General features: G+C 47.3%; 1 protein-coding gene across 1 annotated transcript in view; it reads right to left on the bottom strand.

Annotated features, from left to right (window-relative positions):
* The window catches only part of LOC129703149 (unconventional myosin-VIIa-like), a 111,452-nt gene extending 91,379 nt beyond the window's left edge, over nt 1-20,073 (bottom strand). The window contains exons 1-6 of the mRNA XM_055645316.1: nt 19,991-20,073; nt 18,698-18,714; nt 6,632-6,742; nt 5,156-5,225; nt 2,003-2,198; nt 1,042-1,194 (exon numbers count right to left, since the gene is read on the bottom strand). Of these exons, the coding sequence (XP_055501291.1) occupies nt 1,042-1,194; nt 2,003-2,198; nt 5,156-5,225; nt 6,632-6,742; nt 18,698-18,714; nt 19,991-20,073 (630 nt within the window). The remainder of the gene's footprint in view (nt 1-1,041; nt 1,195-2,002; nt 2,199-5,155; nt 5,226-6,631; nt 6,743-18,697; nt 18,715-19,990) is intronic.
* Nucleotides 20,074-25,255: the final 5,182 nt, after the last annotated feature.

The raw sequence follows: 25,255 nt of genomic DNA, 5'->3' as shown, positions 1-25,255 counted from the left end.
ATTATAGCAGGCTGAACATGGGACATAGTTACAAGATAAAGATTTGTGTGTGTGTGTGTGTGTGTGTGTGTGTGTGTGAGTGTATATGTTTGTGTTGTGTTGCGTGTATGTGTGTGTGTGTGTGTGTGTGTGTGTGTGTTGCATGTGTGTGTGCGTGTGTGTGTGTGTGTGTGTGTGTGTGTGTGTGTGTGTGAGTGAGTGTATATGTTTGTGTTGCGTGTGTGAGTGTATATGTTTGTTTTGCTTGTGAGTGTGTGTGTTGCATGTGTGTGTGTGTGTGTGTGTGTGTTGCGTGTGTCTATGCTGGGTGTGTGTGGGTGTGTGTGTGTGTGTGTGTGTGTGTGTGTGTGTGTGTGTGTGTGTGTGTGTGTGTGTGTGTGTGTGTGTGTGTGTGTGTTGCGTGTGTCTATGCTTGTTTGTGTGTAAGACAAAGTGGGCCCAGGCAGAGAGTAAGCAGGAAGGGCTAGCTCCCTTTGCCAAGGAGTTCAAGCCCACAGCTATAGATTTAAAGTAACTTGTAGGAGGATTGGAGGGGCGATAATAGACAATAGACAATAGATGCAGGAGTAGGCCATTTGGCTCTTCGAGCCAGCACTGCCATTCAATTTGATCATGGCTGATCATCCCCAATCAGTACCCCGTTCCTGCCTTCTCCCCATATCCACTGACTCTATTATATTTTAAGAGCCCTATCTAGCTCGCGCTTGAAAGCATCCAGAGAATCTGCCTCCACTGCCCCCTGAGGCGGAGAATTCCACAGACCCACCCCTCTCTGTGAAAAAAGTGTTTCCTCGTCTCTGTTCTAAATGGCTTACTCCTTATTCTTAAACTGTGACCCTAAGTAAACTATTGGGCACCCAGATGGGGTGGGGAACTGAGAGGATGGTGGGGGCTCAAGTCCCCTCACAATTAGGTGCAGGGCTGCGGAGATGGGGTTAGGCTGGGGCTCATCTCACCAGCATGGACACTTAGGGTCAAATAGCCTCCTGCTGCCTTCTGCACTAGCTGTGACTGTGTTAACTCTTCTGACAGATGCCTTACGTAAATAACGTCCTTCCGATATCGGATGTGGAGGTTCCGCAGCATCCCGGCTTCATTCAGGTCCTCGATGCAAATCATGTCGTCTATCTCCCTCACTGAGGTGGGGTGCATGTGCTTCACCCGATGCGTGTCGGCCCCGTCGATCCACAGCTCCTAGGACCAGAGGAACATGCCCGTCAATGGCATTCCCGGCACAATCAAGCCCCGTTGCATTCTCCGTACACTGAGGCCACCAAGCTTGAGGGGTGGGGGCCTTCCCTTTACGCGGCAGCTCCTGCCACATGTGGACCTACACACAAGGCCGAAAGCTTGTACAGGGCTTCCCCCCCCCCCCCCCCCCCACCCCCCCGTCCCCGAGGACACCGAGATTGTTGGACAGGAGATTAGGGTTGCCTGGAGGAGGGTCTGATCACGGGGTAAGGGGAAGGAAATCTTGTGGTGAGAGCTCTCTGCACCAGAGAAGAATCAGGAGGAAGGTTGGTTGAGAATCTGAGGCGAAAACTGAAGCAGGAACTCAATAGGTCAGGCAGCATCTGCGGAGGCAAAGCGATAAATGATATTTTGGACCACTGAATGGAGACCTTGTGGTTGAGCAGCTGGAAGACTTTGGAGGAGGGCATTTAAGCAGAAGATTGGTGAACTGAAGTGGGGCTGCTAGCGGTACAGCTAGCTGTGGGGCGAGGGTTGGGGTAATCACTGATGTAAGGTTATGGTCTGAGCGCAAGTATATGGGACTAGGGGAGATTATGTGTTCGGCACGGACTAGAAGGGTCGAGATGGCCTGTTTCCGTGCTGTAATTGTTATATGGTTATATGGTTAAAGCAATCTTGAATGAAGAAGGCGGATGCCTCGAGAATCCCTTGAGATGGCAGGCCTCTGCCTTTGGTTTAGGTACCAGGAAAGGAGGGTTTAACGGTGAAGAGGAAGCTAGAATCCGGTCAGGGGTGGCTGGCCACTGACCTTGCCTTCATCGTCCAGCAACAGGGTCTTTCCACGATCGAGCCGCTTCACCTCTGCCCCCATGGGCACGCTGAACTCTCCACCGATGCTGGTGTGAACCCACACATGGTCACCCTGCCAACAGAATCCGGAATTATGCACAGTCTCACTTACAGGTAAACCTGTTAGATTTATCGACCAACAGGGAGAAAAGAGACTGCAGATGCCGGCATCTTAAGCTAAAAACAAAGTGCGGGAAGGACTCAGCGGGTCAGACAGCATCAATGGAGGGAATGGACAGATGCTTTGGGCAAGGGACCCTTTTTCAGGCAGAATTAGCCAGTGGTGCTACTGTCTCCGAACGATACCTCCTCCCCTCCCTTGCACACACCCTCTGCCACCACCCACCAACCTCCTCTAACCCAACACACGACTTATCCCTGAATCTGCTGGAACAGTGACAGAGACCGGCAGCGGTGTTGACAGGCATCATCACTGGGTTTTTATCCCGTGAAAGGGAGATGATGAAGATGATTGAACCCGGGGATGAGTTCAAGGCAAAGAAAACACAGACAATCTAAAGCTGCAAAAATATCAACAATCAGTGACGATGTGAGAAGGTTAGCTCAGCCTCGGTGACTCAAGTGGGGGGAAAAACCGGTGTGTGCTCTCCCACAACTGCAGCAAGCGGTGTTTAAGAATGAACTGCAGATGATGGGAAATCGAAGGTACACAAAAAAGCTGGAGAAACTCAACGGGTACAGCAGCATCTATGGGGCGAAGGAAATAGGCAACGTTTCGTCCCGAAACGTTGCCTATTTCCTTCGCTCCATAGATGCTGCTGCATCCGCTGAGTTTCTCCAGCTTTTTTGTGTACCTACAGCAAGTGGTGGATGTCTTGTTTATGTCTCCAGATGGGGATTGCACAGACGCTGTTCGGTAGAGTGGAGGCTGAGGGGTTTCCCAGTAACAACACAAGAAAACCAGAGCAGTAGAAGGCCACATGGTCCCTCAAGCATGTCCACCGTTCAACATGATCACAACTGATCCATGCTGGCCTCAACTCTTCGGTGCCAGTTCTCTAAAACACTCAGTTCCTCAATGTTCCCAATATGTGTCTAACACCACCTCCATTGTATCTAATGATATGGCCTCAACCACCCTCTGGGATGGGGAATTCCAGAGTTCCAACACCCTCCTGGAGAAGAGGTCTCTTGTACGTTAGTTTGAAATTCTGACTCATGACCTGTAGCCATGTCCCTTTGTTCATGAATCTCCCTTTAGTGAAAACTTCTCAGCAGCTACTTTGTCAAGCCCCCTTAGGACCGTATATATTTGAACAAGGTTACCCCTCATAGTTTTAAAGTACAAGGCAGTCAGATACAAACTGTTTAGCTTCTCTTGATAGGACGACCCTCTCATCCCAGGAATTAGCCTGGTAAATCTCCTCTGGACTGCCTCCAAAGATACTAGCTCCTTTTTGTATGAAAGGGGACCAAAACTGCTCACAGTATTCCAGGTGCGGCCTCAGCATGTACTGTCTCTGCCTGCCTCAAAGCCACCAATATTGTCCCTCTACCCAAAAAGGCAAGGATTACTTGTCTTAATGACTACAGGCCTGTCGCGCTGACCTCTGTAGTCATGAAGACACTTGAAAGGCGTGTGCTGGCCAAGCTGAAAAATATCACAAACTCCCTGCTGGACCCTCTGCAGTTTGCATATCGGGCCAATAGATCTGTGGATGATGCAGTCAACCTGGGCCTGCACTTCATCCTACAGCACCTAGACCGCCAGGGGACCTATGCGACGATCCTGTTTGTTGATCTACTCAACGAGTAGTTGCTTTACTCAACAGCCAAAAATCTGTAGCCTCCCTTTGATCTGGTATTTTGTTAGTTCACATGCTTGATCAATGGTGTTTTATCATGAATGTTTTATTATTTATGAATGTTTAGTGTTTTCTGAGTCATTCGTAACTGTCACTGTGTCATGTTGTTACTTGTGGGCGGAGCACCAAGGCAAATTCCTTGTATGTGAATACTTGGCCAATAAACGTACTTACTTACTTACTTACTCAACGCCCAGAACCAGGGGCCACCCAGAACCAGGGGCCACAGTTTAAGAATAAGGAGTAAGCCATTTAGAACGGAGACGAGGGAACACTTTTTCTCACAGAGAATGGTGAGTGTGTGGAATTCTCTGCCTCAAGCAGGTTTCCTGGATGCTTTCAAGAGAGATCTAGATAGGGCTCTTAAAAATAGCGGAGTCAGGGGATATGGGGAGAAGGCAGGAACGGGGTACTGATTGGAGATGATCAGCCATGATCACATTGAATGGAGGTGCTGGCTCAAAGGGCCTAATAGCGTACTCCTGCACCTATTGTCCATTGTCTATTGTCTATTGCCTATTGTATAACAGTAACAAACCTCCTTCACAAGGACTACCAGCTGTGTGCCTTCTGATACCTGTTGGACCTGCAGTTCACGTTTTGTAATTCATGCTCTAGAACACGGACATTAAACAGGACAGAATCTATGGCTGCAGCTCGAGTCGCAGTGAGCTGGGAAACTAGCTGCACCATCAATCTCCCTCCAAGCAACTTCCATGTGTCCCAGCTTTTGCCACTTCTCCAGTTGACACATCTGGATAAAAGTTTGCTCAAAAGCAAAGCTTAGGAGTCTGCACTGGTCAGTGGAGTCAGTCCAGATGGATGCTTGATGGTCATCACAGTGAGGATTGGAGCAAGGGCGAGACAGGACAGGAGGAAGGGGTCAGAGTTTGAATGGGAAGATGTCAGAGGCTGGAGGTAGAGAGCACATAAAAGAGGGAAAGAGGATAGGAAGTGGAGGTCAGAGAAGGAGAGAGGTCAGAGGATTGGGGGTTGGGTCAGAGGATTGGGGTAGAGGGGACACAGGATTGGCGAAGGGTGGGAGTACAGGAGCACGGAGGGTAGGGTGGAAGAGGGATTGAAGGAGAAGATAGGGACTGGAAAAGGGAGGATAGGGATTGCAGGAGAAAAGACGGGGACAAGGACACAGATCAGGGACAGGGGATTGAAAGAGATGGGGAACATAACTGGAGGAAGAAGAAGATGGTGGATTGGGGAACAAGGAAAGGGGGAACAGAATGATGGTAGGACATAGTGTAGCGATAGTCTGGTATCCACCCCAGTACCTCTGGGGAAGATTGATAACAGGCATGTTCTGTGCCCTGTTCTGCGAGGCCTTAATGTAAGGAGCAGAAGCTGTGGGACATGATGTGAATGTGAGTAGTAGTGGGATTAATGTAGGATTAATGAAGATGAGTGATTGATGGCTGGAATGAACTCAGTAGGGCCTGATTTTATTCTGTAACTCCCTGACTCAATATTTAATATAGTACAGTTTGCAAGAAATAAGAAGGTACCTTTCCCACTGGCAAGCAGTTTGTTAAACATGAGGGGAAAAAAGTCCCTAATTTCCAGGGAAATAAACGCTGCCCTTAAACAATTGGAAACAATGATGTCCCAATGCCGCCCTTGCTTAATTTCGTGTAGTCAGATCAACGGTGAGCATTGATCAATAAAATAATAATGCAATTCCTTACCACTCTCAGTATGGCCATCGTGTTTGGCAGTGCCTCCTTCGTTCAATAACTTCGGCCAGAAGGGAACAAAAGAGAATTAAAACAGGTGAAGGCATAGAACAGTGCGATCTCCACAATCTCCACCCTGGTCTCCTCTACGATTGCGGAAACAATCCACATACAGACACAGTACAGATTCCACCGGCCTCGGAAAGGCAGCACCACGAGTGGAATTTGCCTTCAATAAATCCCCAATGTATTTGCTTGTGCTTTGCTTTCAATTTTCTTTAACAACAACCTGCAGCCTGACAAATGAATTAACTCTGTGACGTGTTCTGGGTATTTGATGGAACTTTGACCTTTATAATGAGTAGATAGTCCCACACCCAGAAAATTAGTTAATGTGCCTTTGTGCATGCATGTGAAAGAGAAAGGGAGAGCTTTAGTAAAACAGCACCGAAACAGTCTCTTCAGCCCAACCCGAGCTTGTCGACCAAGATGCCCATCTAAGCTGGTAGCATTTCCCACGTTTGATCCATTGCCTTTTCTATCTATGTACCTGTCCAAATGTCTCAAATGTTATGATACCTCTTTATCACTTCCTCTGGGGAAGAGAGGAAAAAGGAAGGAGTGAGGGAAGGGAGGGAGGAGGGAGGGAGGGAGGGGGAGGGAGGGAGGGAGGGAGGGAGGGAGAGGGGGGGAGAGAGAGAGAGGGAGAAAAGTGGGTGGGAGGGGAGAGGGAGGAAAAGAGGAGGGAAAGGGAGGGGGAGAGATAAAAAGGCAACAGAAAGCAAAAAAGGGATGGGCCCAGAGATATTTTTTACAGACCCAACTGAACAGACATCTCATCTCTTCTCTGCCGAACCAGAGCATTTCAAAATGTGCCCTCAGGACGTGCTGACAGGGCCGAGCATGGAGCCTCTCCCTGGGTAGGAGATGAGACTTCCCGCATGGAACAGGTGATCTACTAATGACGAAAGAACAATAGCTCAAGTCCACACCAGCATGGTTGGTTGTGACTGGGGTGTTGAACTCCCTCTCAATCTGTGGATGTTCCATGACATGGCGAACCATCAGTGACCTCACCGACTTCCAGTGGCAGATTGTACAGAGTGACAGAGTTTCTTGGGCCAGGGAAGGGCTGCTGCTGAGGGCAAGTACCTGTTATATTCGCCTCAAATGAACAAAAGTTGATATCTAGTTTCACATATTAAGACATGCTTATTAATAGAGCAACACTGCGGTGCAGGTGGCCAGAGACCTGGGTTCAATCCTGACCTCCAGTGCTGTCTGTATGGAGTTTGCACGTTCTCCCTGTGAGTTTGCTCTGGGTGCTCTGGTTTCCTCCCACATCCCAAAGATATAGCAGTTGTCTGGGCAACTGTAAATGGTTCCTTGTGCAAGGGTGAGTGGTGGGATCTGGAGGAGGTGATAGGAATCGAGGAGGGGAGATGCAGTCAGAAAAAAGAAAAAACGATCAGTATAGCCTACGCGGCGTGTCCCCTAACAATCTTCAAGATATGGGGGACAAAGGGCTGTGAGAAAGGTAAGGAAGACGAGGGTGGGCCTGAAGGTAGTGGGTCCAGTATAGGTAAACAGGGTGGAAGGGAATAATGGAGGGAGGGGGGTCCGAGGGAGAGATGGAAGGGGAACTCTTGGGCCAACCATCCCAAAGAAGGGGGGTGGTTGTGTAGAGGCGAGGTTATGGTAAGGTGCCGCGATGGCAGGAAGAGGAGCGGCAGACAGGTTGTGTTTGGTGTGATAGTGAAGGTGTGGGTGCCAAGCCCTCCGGCGCGGATGGGAGACGGGAGAGAAAGGGCGCGGGGCGGGAAGAGGGGACGGGAAGCAAGGGAACGAACGGACCAGCGCTGGGGGGCAGTGTGTGGCAACACGCGGGACGAAGGGGTGGACCGGCAATAAAGAATTTGTAAGGGGGCGGAAAGAACTACGCGCGGAGCTGTTTTTCAGCCGCACGGAAAACAAAATGCACCGTGCCGGAGGAGGGGGAAGATGCGAAGGACGTAGTCGGCAGCTTTGGGGGAAGCGGTATACCGCCTCACCCCCGGGTAGGGTGGGGTTGCTGGGCCAGAACACCAGTCAGCACTCGACATAAGGCACGAGAGGGGGGTTAGAGGTGACATGGCGGCGGGGGACCCTGCCATGGCGGCACGATGGGGGCTCAGGAGGACGGCCGCAGAGGGGGAGGGCTAGGACTGCGGCGTCCCTTCGGCCCGGGGAACCCCCTGCGTCGGGGCCAGGCCACGGCACCGCCCTCTCACCAGCACAGATAACGCAACAAAAAAGGTGCCCGCGTCAAAGACCTATGACCACGAAGTAGATAGGAAGGTATATGGGGGGTGGAGGTGGGGAGTTTGCGGGGGCTCACGGGGAAAAGAGGGGGCCCCCAATAAAGGATGCTCCGAGGGTGCTGCACACTACAGCCCATTCTGACCATTCTGATATGAGGAATTCTCCAGGGTGTAGGGGTTTGTATGACCGAATAATAGTCTACAGCCGCGATGAAGCAGTGTTCGCCACCACGGGGGGATGGTAAAGACAACACGGTAGAGTGCGGGAACTAGGCGGGTGAGATATGGGAGGAAGACAGAGGGGGGGACGCCGAATAAAATAATCGTCAGCGAAATGGACCTTGTCCGTGCTTCTTCATGACACACAAGCTTTGCACGGAGTGCCGGGTCCGATCCATGTTTACATAGTGGACCATAGTGTGGATCTTAGGTGTGTGCGGCATTTCCGTCCACCGGAGCGATATGGAGGATCAAAAAAGAGACACGAGTGAGGTATACCCCCCATGGACGACACAAATTTGTACAAACGCAACAACAGCATGGGGCACCACTCACCCACTACCTCAGAGGCATATGATCCAGACACTGAAACATGGAGTCGAGAGTCAGAAGTCTGTAGTCGGCCGGAAGCGCGGCGGGGTGGCACGTGGGAAGTGAGGTCCAGGGAGGGTGAGATTGACCGTATATATGAAGTGATGAACTGTCTGGGTGTTGGTGTAAAACATCCCACATCCGTGCGTCACTCGGTGGATCGTGGGGAAAAGGGGTTGCCCGACCAAACGACCGACTGACTCTGAGTGCCCACCTTAGACGCACGAGGTCAGAGCACTAACGAACAAAAAAATCAAACAAAAGTACTCAAAAAAAAAGGAAAGATGAGCAAAAACTAAGGCACGATTGCCACGGGTCACACAATAGGGCAATTTGTGTTGTTGCAGATGTGAAAAGTAAGTACTGGCAACGGCGACCAGCCTCCCAGCACAGGATCAGCCCACAAGAGACATGTCTTGGTTCGTACGCCATTACTGACGTGTGGCCATCTGTAACTCGTGCCACAGACCCATATAAGACTTTGAACAACACTGTATCCGACTGTGAAACACTGTGCACCGCACACAGTCGATACCGCCTGTGATGTCAGGGAGACGAAAGTGCTGATGACCCATACGCGGCCGGTTGGGGGACACAACAACTACAGAACCACCTGTTTTCTTGCTGTTGACTCTGAAACAACTGTACAGTTCCGAAGCAAGCCAAGGGGGCAGGGGTTTGTCCGGGATGTGGCAACCGCTGGTGTACGGGCTGCTTGTGAGCCAGTAGGAGGCTGGGTTAACCAAGGTCGTGTGTGTACGATGCACTAAGTAGTCCACACAGAACAGTAGAGCCTTCCATCACCAGGGGTAAACCCACCACATAAATTCAAAAAAGGTGGAGAGAAAATGGTGATGGGTCATGTTCCTCAACATCACAGCTTGGGTTTCGGTTTTCTACTCCCTCGCCAGCAGGGGGCAGTGTGAGGTGGGAGTTATGGTCACTTGGATAGCTCAAGCAAAGGTGGCGGTGGTGAACTTGCGCGAGCCCAAGATTAGTAGAATGGATACAAGTGGATTCATTGAGAGATACAGGGCCTTCAACTCATTACCTTTGCTGACTACCAACCATCCATTTATACTAACCCCATTTAATTCTCACCATATTCCCATCAATTTCCCCAGATTCCAGCAGTCACCTACATACCAGGGCAGTCTCTCGACAGATACCAAGTTTGAACCTATTCGACCAGCATGAACTTTAGGGATGGTGGTGGAGGAGACTTAGAGAAATCGGTGGGTGGGGTGGAGAGGGATCCCCTGCCATCACACAGTTCTTGCAGGGAGAACACACACAAAATCCCACAACACAGACAGGTTCAGATTATTGATCACTGAATCTACCTGGAGACCTGTAAGGCAGGGTGAACATATCTGGGCTTGTGCCAACTGTCATGGCAGGGGGAGGGACAGTGATTGAACATGAGGGCAGGGGGGATCAGGGGGAACCAGGAGTCAAACTTGGCATGATGCATGCATCTTTAAACGGAGTGTATCCCCATGGGGATCAATATCACCAGGGTGCTCTAGTATGGAATAGGAGCTGACTGCCATGCTATCAACCCTTGTCATTTGCCAGAATCTTTAAGCCACGTGATTTATGGCACTGTGAGAAGAATGTTAGCAGGAGAAATGGTGTTATGTTTCGAATAGAGCTACGACTGCAAGGAAGGATTGGTGGGTGGGGTTGTCGGTTGGCTCCGAAGATACCGAAATAGGTCCATTGGCAGCCTTCACTGCACGTGCGGTGAATGGGGATGGAAGGCAGGAGGGTGGCTCTTTCATAATGGAGTGGTGGTGGTTTTGTTATCCGTGGGCAAAGTGGCGGTAGAATATCGGTGTGGGTTGTCCCTAGGGTCTGGCACAGCACGATGAATGGGTAGCTCCCACTTGTGAAGGAGTACCAATGAAATGGAGACTTCAAAATATACAAAGATGTTCTTGACCTATCGAGTTCAACAGACTGTGGAAGTCTCTAACATAGGACCACCACCTGCTGCCCCCCAGAACTTGGAAAGAAACTTGCAGAGGTTCAGTGGTGGAGAACCAGACAGTTAGAAGTTCGAAGTGCTTCAGAATGGGACAGAAGGTCCAGCAGGTGTCGGCGTGGTAACGATAGAAAAGATGACCCTGCCCGTAGGGTCCCTGGGGCACAGGAACGATGAGCCATGCACACACCCCAGAAGCAGAGCAGCCCTAGCTTGCGGACTAGCAGTAGAAAAGGCCAGAGTACGCACAAAGCTTAATCCAACAGAACTGTAAGAAGCAAGTGTAGTCCAGAAATGTGGTTCAATCGTACAGAGCAGCTAAGATGAACAGAACCATTCCTAAACGATAGAAACACAGAGAGGCTGCAGCCAGAACATGCCAGGCTGAACCCACTCGAAATCCATCACGGTCGAGCAGAACTTCCCCCCGCAGGGGAAAGCGATCAAATCCACCATGAGGGCAACTTGCCTCACCCAAGAACAGCATCCAAGCTGCATGCATCAAGGAGACTTGTTTCCTAACAGCGTTTGGAACTAATCTTTTGTTTTTTGCAGTGTCATTTTCTTTTCACTGTCTTGTATAACTTGTGTCTTTGTATGTTTTATCGAAGACTGTGCCTATGATGCTGCTGCACACAAGGTTTGTATATGACAATAAACTCAACTTATGTGAATGGTGCCAACTAGCTAAAGGCAGAGTGGGTGCACCACCCCACTCAGGCTGGGCGAGTTGCGAAGGAGACTCATTATCATCGTAGCAATGACCATCACTCCCTCCACCCACACCCACCTATAGCTGCATTAGTGGTCTGGGGTTTGCGGTGGGTGGAGACAGGTGTGGAACACCTCTCCTTGTTACTGCCACTGCTGTCCCTCATATCACTTCATCCTTCGTCTCCCACTTTCCAGGCCATGCTGACACAGTCAACGTTCCCCCTAATAGATGGAAATCAAAACACTGCAGACGATGGAAAACCTTTTGGTCAGAATTCTCAACTCACCAAGTCAAGTAGAGTTTATTAGTATGCGCACAAGTATGGTGAGGTACAGATATGATGAAAATCTTGCTTGCTGCAGTATTACAGGCATATAGACTCCATCTACTCACACAAACAAAATTATAATTTTCTACCAGATGGCAAAAATATATATACTGCTAAAAGAAAAAAGTAATTAGTGCAAAAACACAATTTAAACAAAGACTATTGCATAGTAGTGCATGAGGTGGGCCATAGTGTTCCATTGTCAAGGTAGGATTAGTGTAATTCAAGAATCTGATGTTTATAGGAAAGTAGCTGATTCTGAACGTGGTGGTGTGGGACTTCAGGCTTCTCACCGTCCAGTGGTGCCAGCAGAAGAGGGCTTTTCCTGGATGGTGAAGTTCCTTGATAATACATGTGCTTTCTTGAGGAAACGCACCTCATATAGATGCTTCCAATGGTGAGAAAGGCTGTGCCAGTGATGGACAGGGCTGAGTCCACACTCTCTGTGGCCTCTTGCGTTACTGTGTATTAGAATTGCATACCTGTTCACAATGCAAGCGGTCGGGATATTTTCCGCAGTGGATCTGTGAAAGTTTGTTAAGAATATTTGGTGACTGGCTGAAAATCTTTAAACTTCTAACAAAGTAGAGCCATTGGTGTGTCTTCTTCATGATGGCATCTATCACCACATGCTCACTTCTATATGACGCTTTAGGTTAAAGAAGGGAATGGTAAATTTCCGACACTGTGAACCTGTATCTGTAGCCAGCGGTTTCATTTGGATGGAAGTTCTGATGAAAATGGAAACTCAGAAGGTTAGGGTGCATGATTGGGGAACTCCCAGTAAGGCTGTCTTGAATCATATGTCCAGAATAAGATACTGTAGGATACCCATGTTCTGTCTCCAGCCAGTGATCTCATGAGTAAAGAGCTGAAAACCCCAGGACAATATGGGGAGGATATTTGTGGAGGTGAATGTGATGTTTGTGGTACAAGATCAGTTTTACTTCTGTTTATTTAACTCAAATGTCGGCAATGCTGAAAATAGAAGCTTTTTGCTGCATTCCATAACTGACCCCTGGTTTTATCCAGCCGCAAATATCTTAAAATATTAAACCGCTTTCAGAAAGTAAAAAGGAATGGGGGGCAGAAAGGAAAAGCTGCAATAAAGAGAGCAGAGGAATGGTTAGGAAGAGAGAGATTGAAGGGAAGAACCTGCCTCACCCCAGGATACATAATATTTATTTATCAAAACCATTGTACCTGGTTGATACAATCTCAGATTTTCCGAAGTATGTTGCACAGTGGCACAATAGTCAACACTGCTATTTCACAGCTTTCTCCGGGTGCTCCGGTTTCCTCCCACAGCCTCGGGAAAGCAACCAAGATAATCCAGGAAGTAGACACACGGAAATGCAGACGCTCGTTCACAAAAATGGACACAAAGTGCTAGTGTAACTCAGCAGATCCTGAAGGAACCCGACCTGAAACATCACCTATCCATGTTCTCCACAGATGCTGCCTGACCTGCTGAGTTACTCCAGTACTTTGTATCTTTTTTTAAAAGATAATCAAGGAATATTTACACCCTGGTCTTTCCGTTCTTGCAATCTCTCCCATCAGGGAGCAGATACAAAAGCTTGATAGCATGTACCACCAGATTCAGGAACAGGTCCTTCCTACTGTTATCAGGCTACTGAACGTGCCTCTCACAAGCAAAGGCTATAGTCCCAATTTTTAATCTGCACTTTCTCTGTCGTTGCAACATTGCATTCTGGTATTTTTCTCTTTGCACTCCCTGTATATTTATGTATGGCTTCAGTGTACGCATGCATGGTATGATTTGATTGGTTAATACACAAATGCATCTTGTTACACACGACAATAACAAACCAATACCAATTATCAATGAATTTTCTTAATAACACTATTTAGTTTGGGGGATTAACAAAGCTACTTTCCATTACAATAAATAGCACTCATTCTCCACCCACAGGAATAGTGTCACTAAAGCTCCCATAACAGTCTTTTCAACTTGTGAAACTTCACTAATCAGATGTTTTCCAGGAATGTCTCATGTTCATAAATTGAGAAAAGGCTGTATCCTTAACTCCCAGGAATCTTGGTTCAACAGTATTGACAGCTTCTCAATGCCGGCTGCGATATTAAACAAGTTTGCATTTATAAGCCGCACCATGTAATGACCCAAGAGGTGGACTGAGCACAACCAGGAACATTCCTGCTTCTATAAGCATTTTCCATCAGTGGACTAGCCAGGATTCCACAGGGGGGTCTGCTGCTGAGCTGGAGGGTTTGATCTGCAGCTGGTTAACACATGCTGCCACTAACTGACTGCTCTACCAAGACAGACGGATGAAAGGGAAGGAATCATGTCATGCAGGAGCAATATCCTCGCAGGTGATGGATAGGGCAATGGAAAATAAACCAATGCAGAACAGAATGCTGCCAAGAGGAGAGCTGGAATTTACCATGTTCATTCCTGGAGCTTCGATTTATAGCTTCTTGATCTTCAGGGATGGGTGTTAATCGATCCTTTACTAAAAAGGAAAGTTGCCAATACTGTAAACCCAAAACAAGATCAGATTATGCTGGGGGGCTGTATCTATGTTAGAGCGAGGTGAGAGGCAATTCATCAAGAGGGCAGAGAGGTGCAAAAGGAAATCTCTTCCAGTGTGTTTAACAACAGTTCTTGGTGCCTGAGGACTTTGGTCACCTGAACAACCTGATCCTGTCCCCCTGGGGTAGGAGGCTTCGCAATTGGTGGGTCTCTGCCAGAGCCAACTCTTCTGGAACATGTAGATCATAAAGTTAGCATTTCGTACTTCCTCGATCCATTAATCATTATCATGTAATTTAGTTCTTTGGGACATATTTCTTCATTCTATGAAACAATTTCAACCTAAATTGAATATAAAGCCACTCTTCACTAGTAGAAATAAGCTGCACCGAAGTATTCAATGACATTTCACCGGCTTTTTCCATTTATGCAGTTGTGCTTTCACAAAATTGGTAGTTGGTGGAGCTGCCCCTCACACTTCCAACCATCTGGCTCTGACCCTGGCCTCCACTTCTCTCTGTGACCGTGTGGGTTTCCTCTGGGTGCTCCTGGTTTTGTCCCACTTCCCACAGAAGTGTGGGCCAGTGGGTTAATTGACTGCTGTAAATTGCCCTTAGTGGGCAGATGATTGGAATCTGGGAGGAATTGCTGGAATGTGGAGGGAATGAAATGGTATTAGTTTAGGATTAGTGTAAATTGGGTGACGCTAGTCCGTGGCTAGAAAGCTCCTCGGAAATGCTCGTTGCTTTTGTAAATCAGGGCATAATTGTCAGCAGTGGTCCTTTGATCTGGATGGAATTCATCCGAGGTTGCAGCATGGAGCTGCTGTAGAAGATGTGTCACAAGCATTCAATTCTTGCTGTAACACTGGAATATCTTCACATTCCATTGCAACTCATGAAAAGGGAAATTAATAAACTTGGAAAATATAGCCTAGCTTATCATTGGCAGTATAGATGTTATGTTATAGTAGTGTAAGACATTACTGATGCAGCACCTGGAGCACAGTATTCAGTTTTGGTCACCGTGCTGTAAGAAAAATGTAATGAAGCTAGAAAAGCTGCAGAGAAGATTAATAAGGATGTTGTCAGAACTCGAGGGCATGGTCTATAGGAAGACATTGAGCAGGGTAACACTTTATTCCTTGGAACGCAGGAGGCTGAGGGGTGATTTGATGCAGATGTATAAAATCATTAGGGGAATAGATAGGGTGAATGCAAAGAGTTTTTCTTTACCCAGGGTAGGATAATCAAGAACCAGACGACATAGGTTTACGGGGGTAAGGGCAAGATTTAATAGGAACCTGAGGGGTAATCTTTTCACTGGTGGTTATATGGAATGAGCTGCCAGAGGAGGTGGTCGAGGCAGGTACAATAACAACATTTAACAGACACTGGGACAGGTACAGGGATAGGAAAGCTTTAGAGGGATATGGGCCAAACGTGGGCAAACGGAGCATCTTGGTCGACTGGTTTCCATGCCATATGATTCTATGACTGTTTAATTAACAGACCTTTACTCAACTATAAATTGAACCGTTTATATTTATAATTGCATAGTGGTGCAGCGGTAGAGTTGCTGCCTTACAGTGCCAGAGGCCTGGGTTCGGTGATGTCTGTAAGGAGTTTGTACATTCTCCCTGTGACCATGTGGGTTTTTTCTGGGTGCTCCGGTTTCCTCCCACATTCTAAGGACGTGCAGGCTTGTAGGTTAATTGGCCTCTTTAAATTGTCCCTAATATGCAGGATGCAAAAGTGGGGTAACATAGAACTGGTTAACGGGTGATCGATGGTCAGCATGGACTCAGTGGGCCGAAGGGCTGTATTTCTAAACTAAAATATGATTGCAATGATTTTAGACATGCGGGTCGTAGGTTTAGAAGTAGTTATAAATTGATATATCACTGGTTATCCAGTGGGGGATAACAATGTTGTACCTGAGGGTACCCCACGAACACAGGGTACAAAGTCTTCAAGAGGGGTCAGGATCATACACGTCATCGTGTGGCGCCGCAAAACGGCAACCTCGCCAGCAGCGTGTTCGTCCTTTCGACTTTTAGTCGTTGTTTAGTTTGTCTAAATGTATGTTTTAGTGTGGGGTTGGTGGGGGGGAATAGGGGGAAACGTTTTCAGTCACTTACCTTTACGGAGATGCAACTTTTCTCTTTGTCGCATCTTCGCCCCCCTCGCGGCCTAACATTGGTTAGGATTGGTGCGGCCTTTCTCAGAGACCGGCCGAGAGCTTCAGCAGTAGGCGTGGCGTGGAGCCTGGGATCCCTTGCCGGGGATCGTCAGAAGAAGTGCCGGCCTATAACATCGTGAAGCTGCGGTCTCCGGTAAGAAAGCGGCCAATTCGGGAACTCCAAGCCGCGGAGTGCGAGTTCCGATCCGTACCTACGTCTGAGTTTCGATCATTCCGACGGGAGGGCTTGTACATCGGGCTGTCCATAGCGGCGACTACGGAGGCTTCATGGCCTCGAACACGGGTGAACAAAGGAGGAAGATTGACTGAATGTTACTGCCTTCCATCACAGTGAAGAATGTCGATTCTACTGTGGTGGATGTTTATGTTAAATTCTATTGTGTATTGTGTTCTTTTTGATTGTATGGCTGCATGGTAACTCGAATTTCACTGCACCTTAATTGGTGCAAGTGACAACTAAATGCGAACTTGAACTTTAACCCAGGTCCCTGCAGGAATAATTTCCTTAGTTCTAAAGATAATGAACCATATCTTCTATAGTCTCTCAGTACAACTATTTATAAACTTCATACCTGATGGCTGGCAATGACACGGTGGGACGAACGGCCTGTTTCTCTGCCATATGGCTATGATTCAATAACAGGTCTCTCAACGTTCCTGTGAAACTCCTTCGGATCCTCAGAGACTTGACCTTCTCTCTGAAACGTGGAGACCGGAAGATTTAGGAGTGATTTGCTAAGATGATACACATTAGTCACGGGGAAAGACTCAACAACAGGGACTCTGAGCTTGGGAAATTCTAAAAATCAATTTGAACTCTGTGGTCAAGATTCCAGTGAGTTGTGGAAAACCCATTCTGTTTACAATGTTTTGAAACACTGAGCTGTTAGAATTTAAACACAAGACAAAATCAAAGGCTACTGTATATCCAGTTGGTATTTGAAAGGAAATGAATTAAAGGAGATTGGGACAAAGCAGCCACTACATGCACAATGGGAACAAGTAGCGAACATTAACCATCAACATTTGTAACCCAACACCGTGGAGAAACGTCACCACATTTTCATGTCCGACAGTTCTTTCTAATATTGCAATAATTTCCTCTCTTACAATGCTTCCTTTATGAGGAGTGTCTGGTGGGGATAGAGTCACCTTAACCTCAAAGCTTTTATCGATTCCTCTGCTCCTCAATAATAAAGTCCATCACACATCTGGAATCTAAGCAAAGTCACCATGGAAGAAGGAAAAAGAATGGGCCAGGCAACTTCGCAAAAGGAAAACTGGACACTATGGCAAGATAGGTTTTAAGAAGAGTCTTTGAGGTGAAGAGGGTTTCAAAGAAGAGTTGCAGAGTTGGCAATGCTCTCAAAAACAGAACAAGTGAAGAGCATGCAGAAGGAATGGAAATAGATGAGCAGAAATTTTGAAAGAGGAGCAATGTCTGAGACAAGGTTGATGTTTTAGGAACCAAGGACTGAAACAACTAGAATGGGGGTGCTGGGAGGATGGGATTGCATTGGTCAGAAATGAGATACAGCTTGAGAAGAAGGATAAGGGAGAAACAGACAGGTTGCACAAAAGATGAAGGTTTTCCCATTGACAAGAACCAAACACATTTCTAAAGCAGATTTACACGAGATGTGGACCATCAGGTCTCTGCACAATCAATAACAATCACACTGTTAACATTTGTACCAATGTCAAATCGATAATGGACAAAGCAATTTCTCATTGCACGTGTTACACAGGAGAACTCTTGCATTACACAGTACTATGCATTATACATATTGTTATATTTCATGGATAGAAAATCTAGTAATAGGCAGGTCAAGAGCCCTCTGAATTTTCTTTTATTTATTTATATTTAGGATCTTGACCAACATTTCTTGCCCATCCCGAATATTCCCTTGAGGAGGTTCAGCGAGCTGCTTTCTTGAACCACTGCAGTCCTTCCCATGAAGGTATTCCCAGAGTGTGTTCAGAGATGAGTGGAGGGGAAGCTGCAGGAGGTGGTGCTCTCCTACACCTGCAACCATTGTACTAATTGGTTGTCAAGGTGGGGGGTTTGGGCAGGGCTGATGCAACACGCTGGGCACACATCCGGAGCACCCACGGGAAACCGACGCGGTTACAGGGAGAACGGACAAATTCCACACAGACAGCAATGGAGGGCAGAGTCAAACTGACTAGTGCAAACAATCCTGATGGTGCCTCTTGATGACATAAACAGGAGGCCATGCCTATGGAGTGCATCAGTCAAACTTTGAACCTGAGGGTAACAGATAGTAAAGCCGGAAACAGGTAATCCAAGGGAAACCTTTACGATGTGCCATCGAGCGTATGTGTGCATGCATGTGTGCATGTCTGTAGGTGCATGTCCACACGGGTGTGGACATTCTGCTGGTGTGTGTGTATGTATAGGTACGTGTGATTTTATAATCTGAACCCAACCGTACTAATTCCATGTTACACTCCCTTCTTGGAAGAATTGATTGAGAATACGTAACAAAGCTGGGTGCCTGAAAAAAAAAGAACACAAACGCACTCTCAGCAATAACACGGGTCATTAGAGGGTTGATACTGTCTGACTGGTGGCCTGACGTTCCTGTGGAGTAAGAGTGTCCTGGCTCCTGTCACATTCTGTTCTTCTTAATCAGTTTACAACTGCTTCCTTTTAATCTGATTATAAACCGGTCGATTTAACCCGAACTAAAGACGACCTATGCTTCGAGTTGGAAGCACTTTTATTCACTAAAGCAATTGAAGGCCCCTTGTCAGCCAATGAGGTAGAATTTTTTTTTTAATGGCAAATGCTGGAAATCTGAAATAAAAACAGAAAATGCTGGAAACACTCAGCAAGTCAGGCAGTATGAGTGCAGAGAGAAACAGTCAACTTTTCAGATAAAAAGGCTGAGCTCCTTCATCTGTGTGATGTATCACTAACGCTGTCAAGTCTGTGCAATTCTGTACAGTCTGGCGTACTGGCAGGTCCCAGACTCTACAAATGAAAGGAGGAACAGAGGGATATTGGCAAAATTGGCAAGTCTTGGAACAGAGAAAGCGAGAAGTCTAAAGCTGGAGAACTCTATATCATGCCCTGCAGGCAGCCATACACCCAGATGGAAGACGAGAGATTGGCATAAACCTGAGCATCATAGCGGGATGAAGAAAAGTCCTGTCACCAGCCGCAAAGCTCAGTATCCACTCCAGAGCACACGATGATCCTCAAAATATTGGCTCCCGACCTCAACCGTGTCACGGAGCTGGACAGGTCAAGGGCTTGAAGGTTAAAGTATGTTGAAAGAAATGCAGTGCAGGTATTAAAGTTGTGGAAGGTACTGAGATGTTAGGTGGAGAGACAACTCGAATTCAGATCCTACACTTGTTGGAGGTCCTGTCTTATTGATAAGATCTCAAGGAATGCTGTCAAGATCTACATGCTCCTAATGCAGCAAATGAGATTTACATAGATGGACAAAAATGTTGGCAAAAATGGATGTGCTGTGCAGAAACACCAGTGCTGTACAAATCTTTGGCACTACATCTCTGAAGCTATAGTTGTTGGACGGGATGTATTTATAATGAGATGTTACAGTGAGTTCCTGTCAATGCTCAAAGATCCAGGATAACTGGAACATTTGCACTGAGTTCTGTGCCAATATCAACCCTCAACCAACGTTGTTGCGAAGATCAGATTAGTGAGGGCACTGTGCTACACATTATGTTTTCCTATGCCACAGCCTTCAGTATGCCTCAAAATTGCAAAAGGCGCTATACAAACACAAGTCTTCCTACGTTGTTGGGCAGAGGATTCTGCTGGATTGCATGGTCACAGTGTAATCGTTGATGGTGGCTTTCAGAGTGAAGCCGCTGGCCATCACTGGCCAAAACTAGCCACACCGGCAGACTTTGACCAAGCCTGAGATGCCAGGAGCCTGGTACAGTGTCGGAGCAGGAGGCTGGCCATCCTGGAGCTCAGTGGCAAAGAGTTGAGAGGAGAACCTGCCATGGTAAATGAGTGAAGCAACAATCAGGAGGCAAACTTTGTAACTTCATCGCAATGGTGAAACCCAGGTACAGCCTGCAAACTGTGCCACGGATGTCTGCACGTCAAGCACAGCCAGACACAGTACAACTACCACAGTCACTATCTGAACAATCAGAAATCCCAATGGTGTAGCTGCATCTCACTCACTGGGTTTTGCCTCACTTCCCTCCCATCTTACTGGGCCCACCACCCGCACCCTTATTTAACCTACTGAATTCACTGGGAAATGTATTATAATATATTGTATCATCACAAAAAATGACATAATGCAGACAGAAGAGACTGCAGATGCTGGAATCCGAGTAAAGAAGTGCTGGTTAAAAGTGTGCATTTGATTTCCTTCAGCAGCTTTCTTTTTACACTGAGCTAAGAATGTGTTGGGACGTTAATGTAAATAATATCCAATCGTATATAAGATCTGTAGGTCAGCAACACCAGAGTCCTGTGTGTGCTGGATTATTGGAGTTGTACTGTTTGTGATAGTCGAACCCTCAATGGTGAGAATACTGCGAGAGCAAGCGTTTCCACGGCCTCTTCACCTTGTTCAGGCAGGAATCGGATATCTATGTGATACGAGGGTTTGTGATAAGTTGGACCGCTGTTTGAGAAACACTACTCAAATATAATGGAAATGAGGAAACCCCTATCTTCGAAGACAGGCTGGACCCTGAACTCATTCAGCTGGGCTGTCACTAATGGATTTATCAGCTGGAGCCAGGATCTAGGAGTAAAATCACTTCCAACAAAAACTAAATTCTCAACTTCAAACATTGATTATCAGAGGCCACGGTTGATTATCGCATTTTGTTATTGTCTGTCCAAAACATAAACCAACTCCTTTCAGTCTAATCAGGAAGTTTTGAGATCTGTTAAAGTGACTTCCTCTTCTTAACAAATTTGGTTTGCACACAAGCTGCTTCTTGGACACAGGAGAGCATAGTTTCATGGGCACAGATTTACACGTGATACACTGAGCTCGGCAATTGCTGGGCACTGGTGGCCATTTGATCTTGGGTTCCTCCATCTCACTCTGCCCCAGACACATTCACATCACTGTTTTCAAGAAGGAACTGCAGATGCTGGAAAATCAAAGGTACACAAAATGCTGGAGAAACTCAGCGGGTGCAGCAGCATCTATGGAGCGAAGGAAATAGGCAACGTTTCGGGCCGAAACCCTTCTTCAAACTGATAGGGGGTGGCGGGGTCCCCGCATTCACCCAGTCACGATCTCCCAGCACCTTCTCTGTTTCCGATGATCGGCTTCTCTCTCCTCTAAACTCCAGCGGAGTCGCACCCAGTCCGACCTTTCCTCTGAGGACAATCAATCCTATTCAGACATCGGTCTAGTCAACCGTCTCTGAATTGTTTCCAACGCCATATTCTCTCTTAAACAAGGATTCAGGGTATTCCAGATGTCAGCAACACCCTTAATAATTGAACAATAAACTGCCTACTTTTTTATTCACTACCGTTTGTAATAAGCAATAATATTCAGTTTGTTTTCCTAACTACTTGCTGTCCCTGAATATTAGCCCCTTCTGAATCGTACACAAGTTTGGAACTTTGCAATTTCTCACCATTTATGTAATATTCTCTATTTTTTTCTTCCAAAATGGACACCTTATACACTATTTGCCTCATTTGTCCACTCATTTGACCGCTACCCTTTGTAGTCGTGTACTTTTTTTTCCTGTCTTTATGTCTTTATAAATATTTCTTTAAAGTTATTTTCCAAGCAGGCCACATCTAACAAAAGGTTATGTTCTGTTTCCTTGCGATCGAAGATAAACTTGTATGAAAAATTAAATGAAATTGCATTGCAATACAAAACAAACCTCTAGCTCCCAGGTTGGAAATACAATGTAAATGGAAGATGCCCTGGGGAGTGCTGGTGAACAGAGGAACTTTTTGGTATGTCCATAGATCCCTGAAAGTGGCAGCATATTGATAGGAAAAGAAAGCCAGATGGGTTGCTTGCCTTCATTGGCTGTGGCATCATTTTATAGTTAATAATACATCGGTTAGGCCATAGCACGAGTATTATGCATTGTTCTGGTCCTCACATTGGGAAGGTGGTGATTGTTTTGGAGAGGGTGCAGAGAGGATACACTGGGATTTGCCTGCGATAAGGCATTCGTTTGTAAAGAAAGGCTAGTTAGTCTGGGTTTGTTTTGGGTAGGACTGAAAAACGAGCAGTGACCTGATAGAGGTACATAGCATTAGGAGGGGAAGATAGGGGATATAGTAATGGAAGGAGTGTCAAAGACAAGAGGACTGGTTTAAGATGAGATACAGGTGTGGAGAGGATTAGAGGTGGAATTTCTCCTCCCAGGAGGGTGGCTGGAATCTGGTGGAGGCAGACTCTCGTACATTTTAGAAATACCTAGACAAGTAATTCATTTGTCAAAGCACAGGTTATAGACCTAATACAAGGAAATTAGATTAGCAGTTACATGATGGGCCAAAGGGCCTGTTTCTGTGCTCTGCCTCGTGACAGTCGGACAGGCGCACGATCCAGCGGTGAATCCCCGGGGCATGCGGGTGATGTTTCAGTCAAGGAGTGTCAGTGGAAGGGTGGGTCTGGAGGCAGTCAATCTTGTAATCCTTAGTGAAGTCCAGGTAGGCGGGGAAGTGTTTATTCAAGGCATGGTTCTGGCATCTTAAAATAGGCATCTTGCCGAAATCACATGGTCCTGAACATTCTTGAAAACTTCCTCCCCTATGTCGGAGTCAGCTTCCAAAACAGCCCCAAGTGAATATTGATGTACAGAGTTAGCCAACTCTGTATATCACCAGCAAACACTGCAGCGATGTAACAGAACCCTCTGCTGCCCAGATCGCTACATAACAGCACCATTCTCAGGATAGAAGCCTGGGCTGAGACTGCAGGCTACAAGCACTCCTGCTCTGCAGATTTGGGTAGGAACACCAGCCTATTCTGCTGCCACTAAGCCGGAAGAGTTGTAGAGTTGAGGCACCAATGTTAATTGCTGGGATAGTACTGACAGCATATTATACTGTAACTGACTGGAGTTACTGAAACAAGATGACAGCATGTACCGAGGATTCGGGTCAATGCCTGGAGAAAGTACATGGAGGAAAAACGGTATTTACTCAAATAATGACAATGGTACAGTCAAAACAATACTTAACCTCAAGCAATAAATTATCAGTACAGTAAATAAACACTCCAAGGAGTTAAGAGAGGCATTACATGTCACATGTACCTTTGCTGCACATCAGGGCGCTCCCACCACGCCGGGACTGGAGAATTGGGTTCCAACGGCCTTGGTCCCAAGTTCAGCTTCTGTTTGAGCTCAAGCTCGAGCCCTTCCACAAAATAATCACTCTGTCCGGTTCTCATTCTCATTCCGCTGGTTTCTCTATTCACAGGGCCTGAGGCCTTCCTGGTGGTGAATGCAGGTGTGAAAGGACTGGGTGTCCTCAGACACCTCCTCAAACCTGACCCTTGACCTCAACCACACAGATGAACAACAAGCCACCATCTCCATCACCATCATCGATCTCATCAACTCTGGCCATCTCCCCTCCACAGCCTCCATCCTTATCATTCCCCGGCCCCATATTGGCCATTTCTATCTCCTTGTGAAAATCCACAAGCTGCCCTGGGAGATCCAATGTTTCTGCCTGTTCCTGCCCCATAGAACCCATCTCCAAATACCTTGATTCCATCTTGTGCCCTCTAATCCAGTCCCACCCGACCTACAAAGGAGTCAGAGGAAGATGTTTTTCCACTTTGCAGGTATGTCAAGGCCCTAACAACATATCAGTAGTTTCTAATACTTCGATTCTCAACGGGTCAACCTAAGCTATGGACCAAGTGCTGGTAACTGCGATGAGTATTGATGGGCAGTTCACACGTCTCCGTCTGCACCTGATACACACGCCTGTACACAATCTACATGTCTGTACACGTCTCCCCGTCTGTCCCCGATCTACATATCTTCTTGCCTGTAATTTGGTACTGGCCAGTTTGGTACTTCTCCATCCTTAATTGCCCTTTTCTTCAGACAACACGGAGCAGCTGAGCACACCAGAACTGGGGACTGAATTTCATTTCTGAAGTCCCCCTTCCATCTTTTCCAGGTTCTTTCTGATAGTCCTGTCAGGGACCGGTGCTGTACCCAGGAGAGGCCGGTAGGCGACCTTCATCCCTTTTGCCCCCTTGACACCTTGCAATGGCAAATTGTCAAGGAGACCCCAAACATCTTGAGTATCTTCAACAGAAGCACAAGGAAGCCAGGCAGAAAATGCACCCTACAACCTCTCCTCCCCCTTCCCCCCTCACCCGCTGAACAACTGCTCCGCAGACCAGAAGCTGCCCGATAGGCCCGACTCGCCCCCACAGGCCTCCCAGGTGCCTGCGGAAAAGACGGGCGGGCGAAGCCTGCCTGGGCCAAATGGAGCCTCGGTGGCAGTGGTGAGCCTCGGTGGCAGTGGTGAGCCTCGGTGGCGGTGAAGCCTATTCGGTGGTGAGGCCTCGGCGGTGGAGCCTCATGGTGATGAGGCCTTGGTAGTGAAGCTCGCAGCGGCGGCCGCGGTGATGCGTCGCGGTCAGCAGTCGATAAGAGATGGGCGAACCACTGTGAGAGAGGGAGGGGAAGGACAAATAGGGAGGGAGGGGGTGAGACTAATGGACAATGGGGACCCGGCGTGAGGGAACCGCTGTGGGGGAGGGGGAAGGGAGAACATCAAGGGGGAGCCGGCGAACTTTGTCAGAGCCGTGGGTGGCTGCTCTTTGTATACCTTGTGTATGCAAGCAAAGAATTTCACTGGGCCTTGTCACATGTGACAATAAAGTATTCCATCTCCTGCCACCTCCTGCAGCAGACTCTGATGGTCCTACACTGGCCTCTCAGAGCCCACAGAACTGGAAACAGGTCAACCCTCAAGCACTAGGTACTGGGACCAAAAATGACTGCATTTTTGCACAGCTATACATGAGGTGTACAAAATGATGAGGGATATGTTTAGGACACTTGATAAAAATC

Source organism: Leucoraja erinacea, chromosome 14, assembly GCF_028641065.1.
Source record: "Leucoraja erinacea ecotype New England chromosome 14, Leri_hhj_1, whole genome shotgun sequence".
Lineage (NCBI taxonomy): Eukaryota > Metazoa > Chordata > Chondrichthyes > Rajiformes > Rajidae > Leucoraja > Leucoraja erinaceus.
Note: the sequence above shows the minus strand (reverse complement) of the source record. Positions and strands in the feature narration are given on the sequence as shown.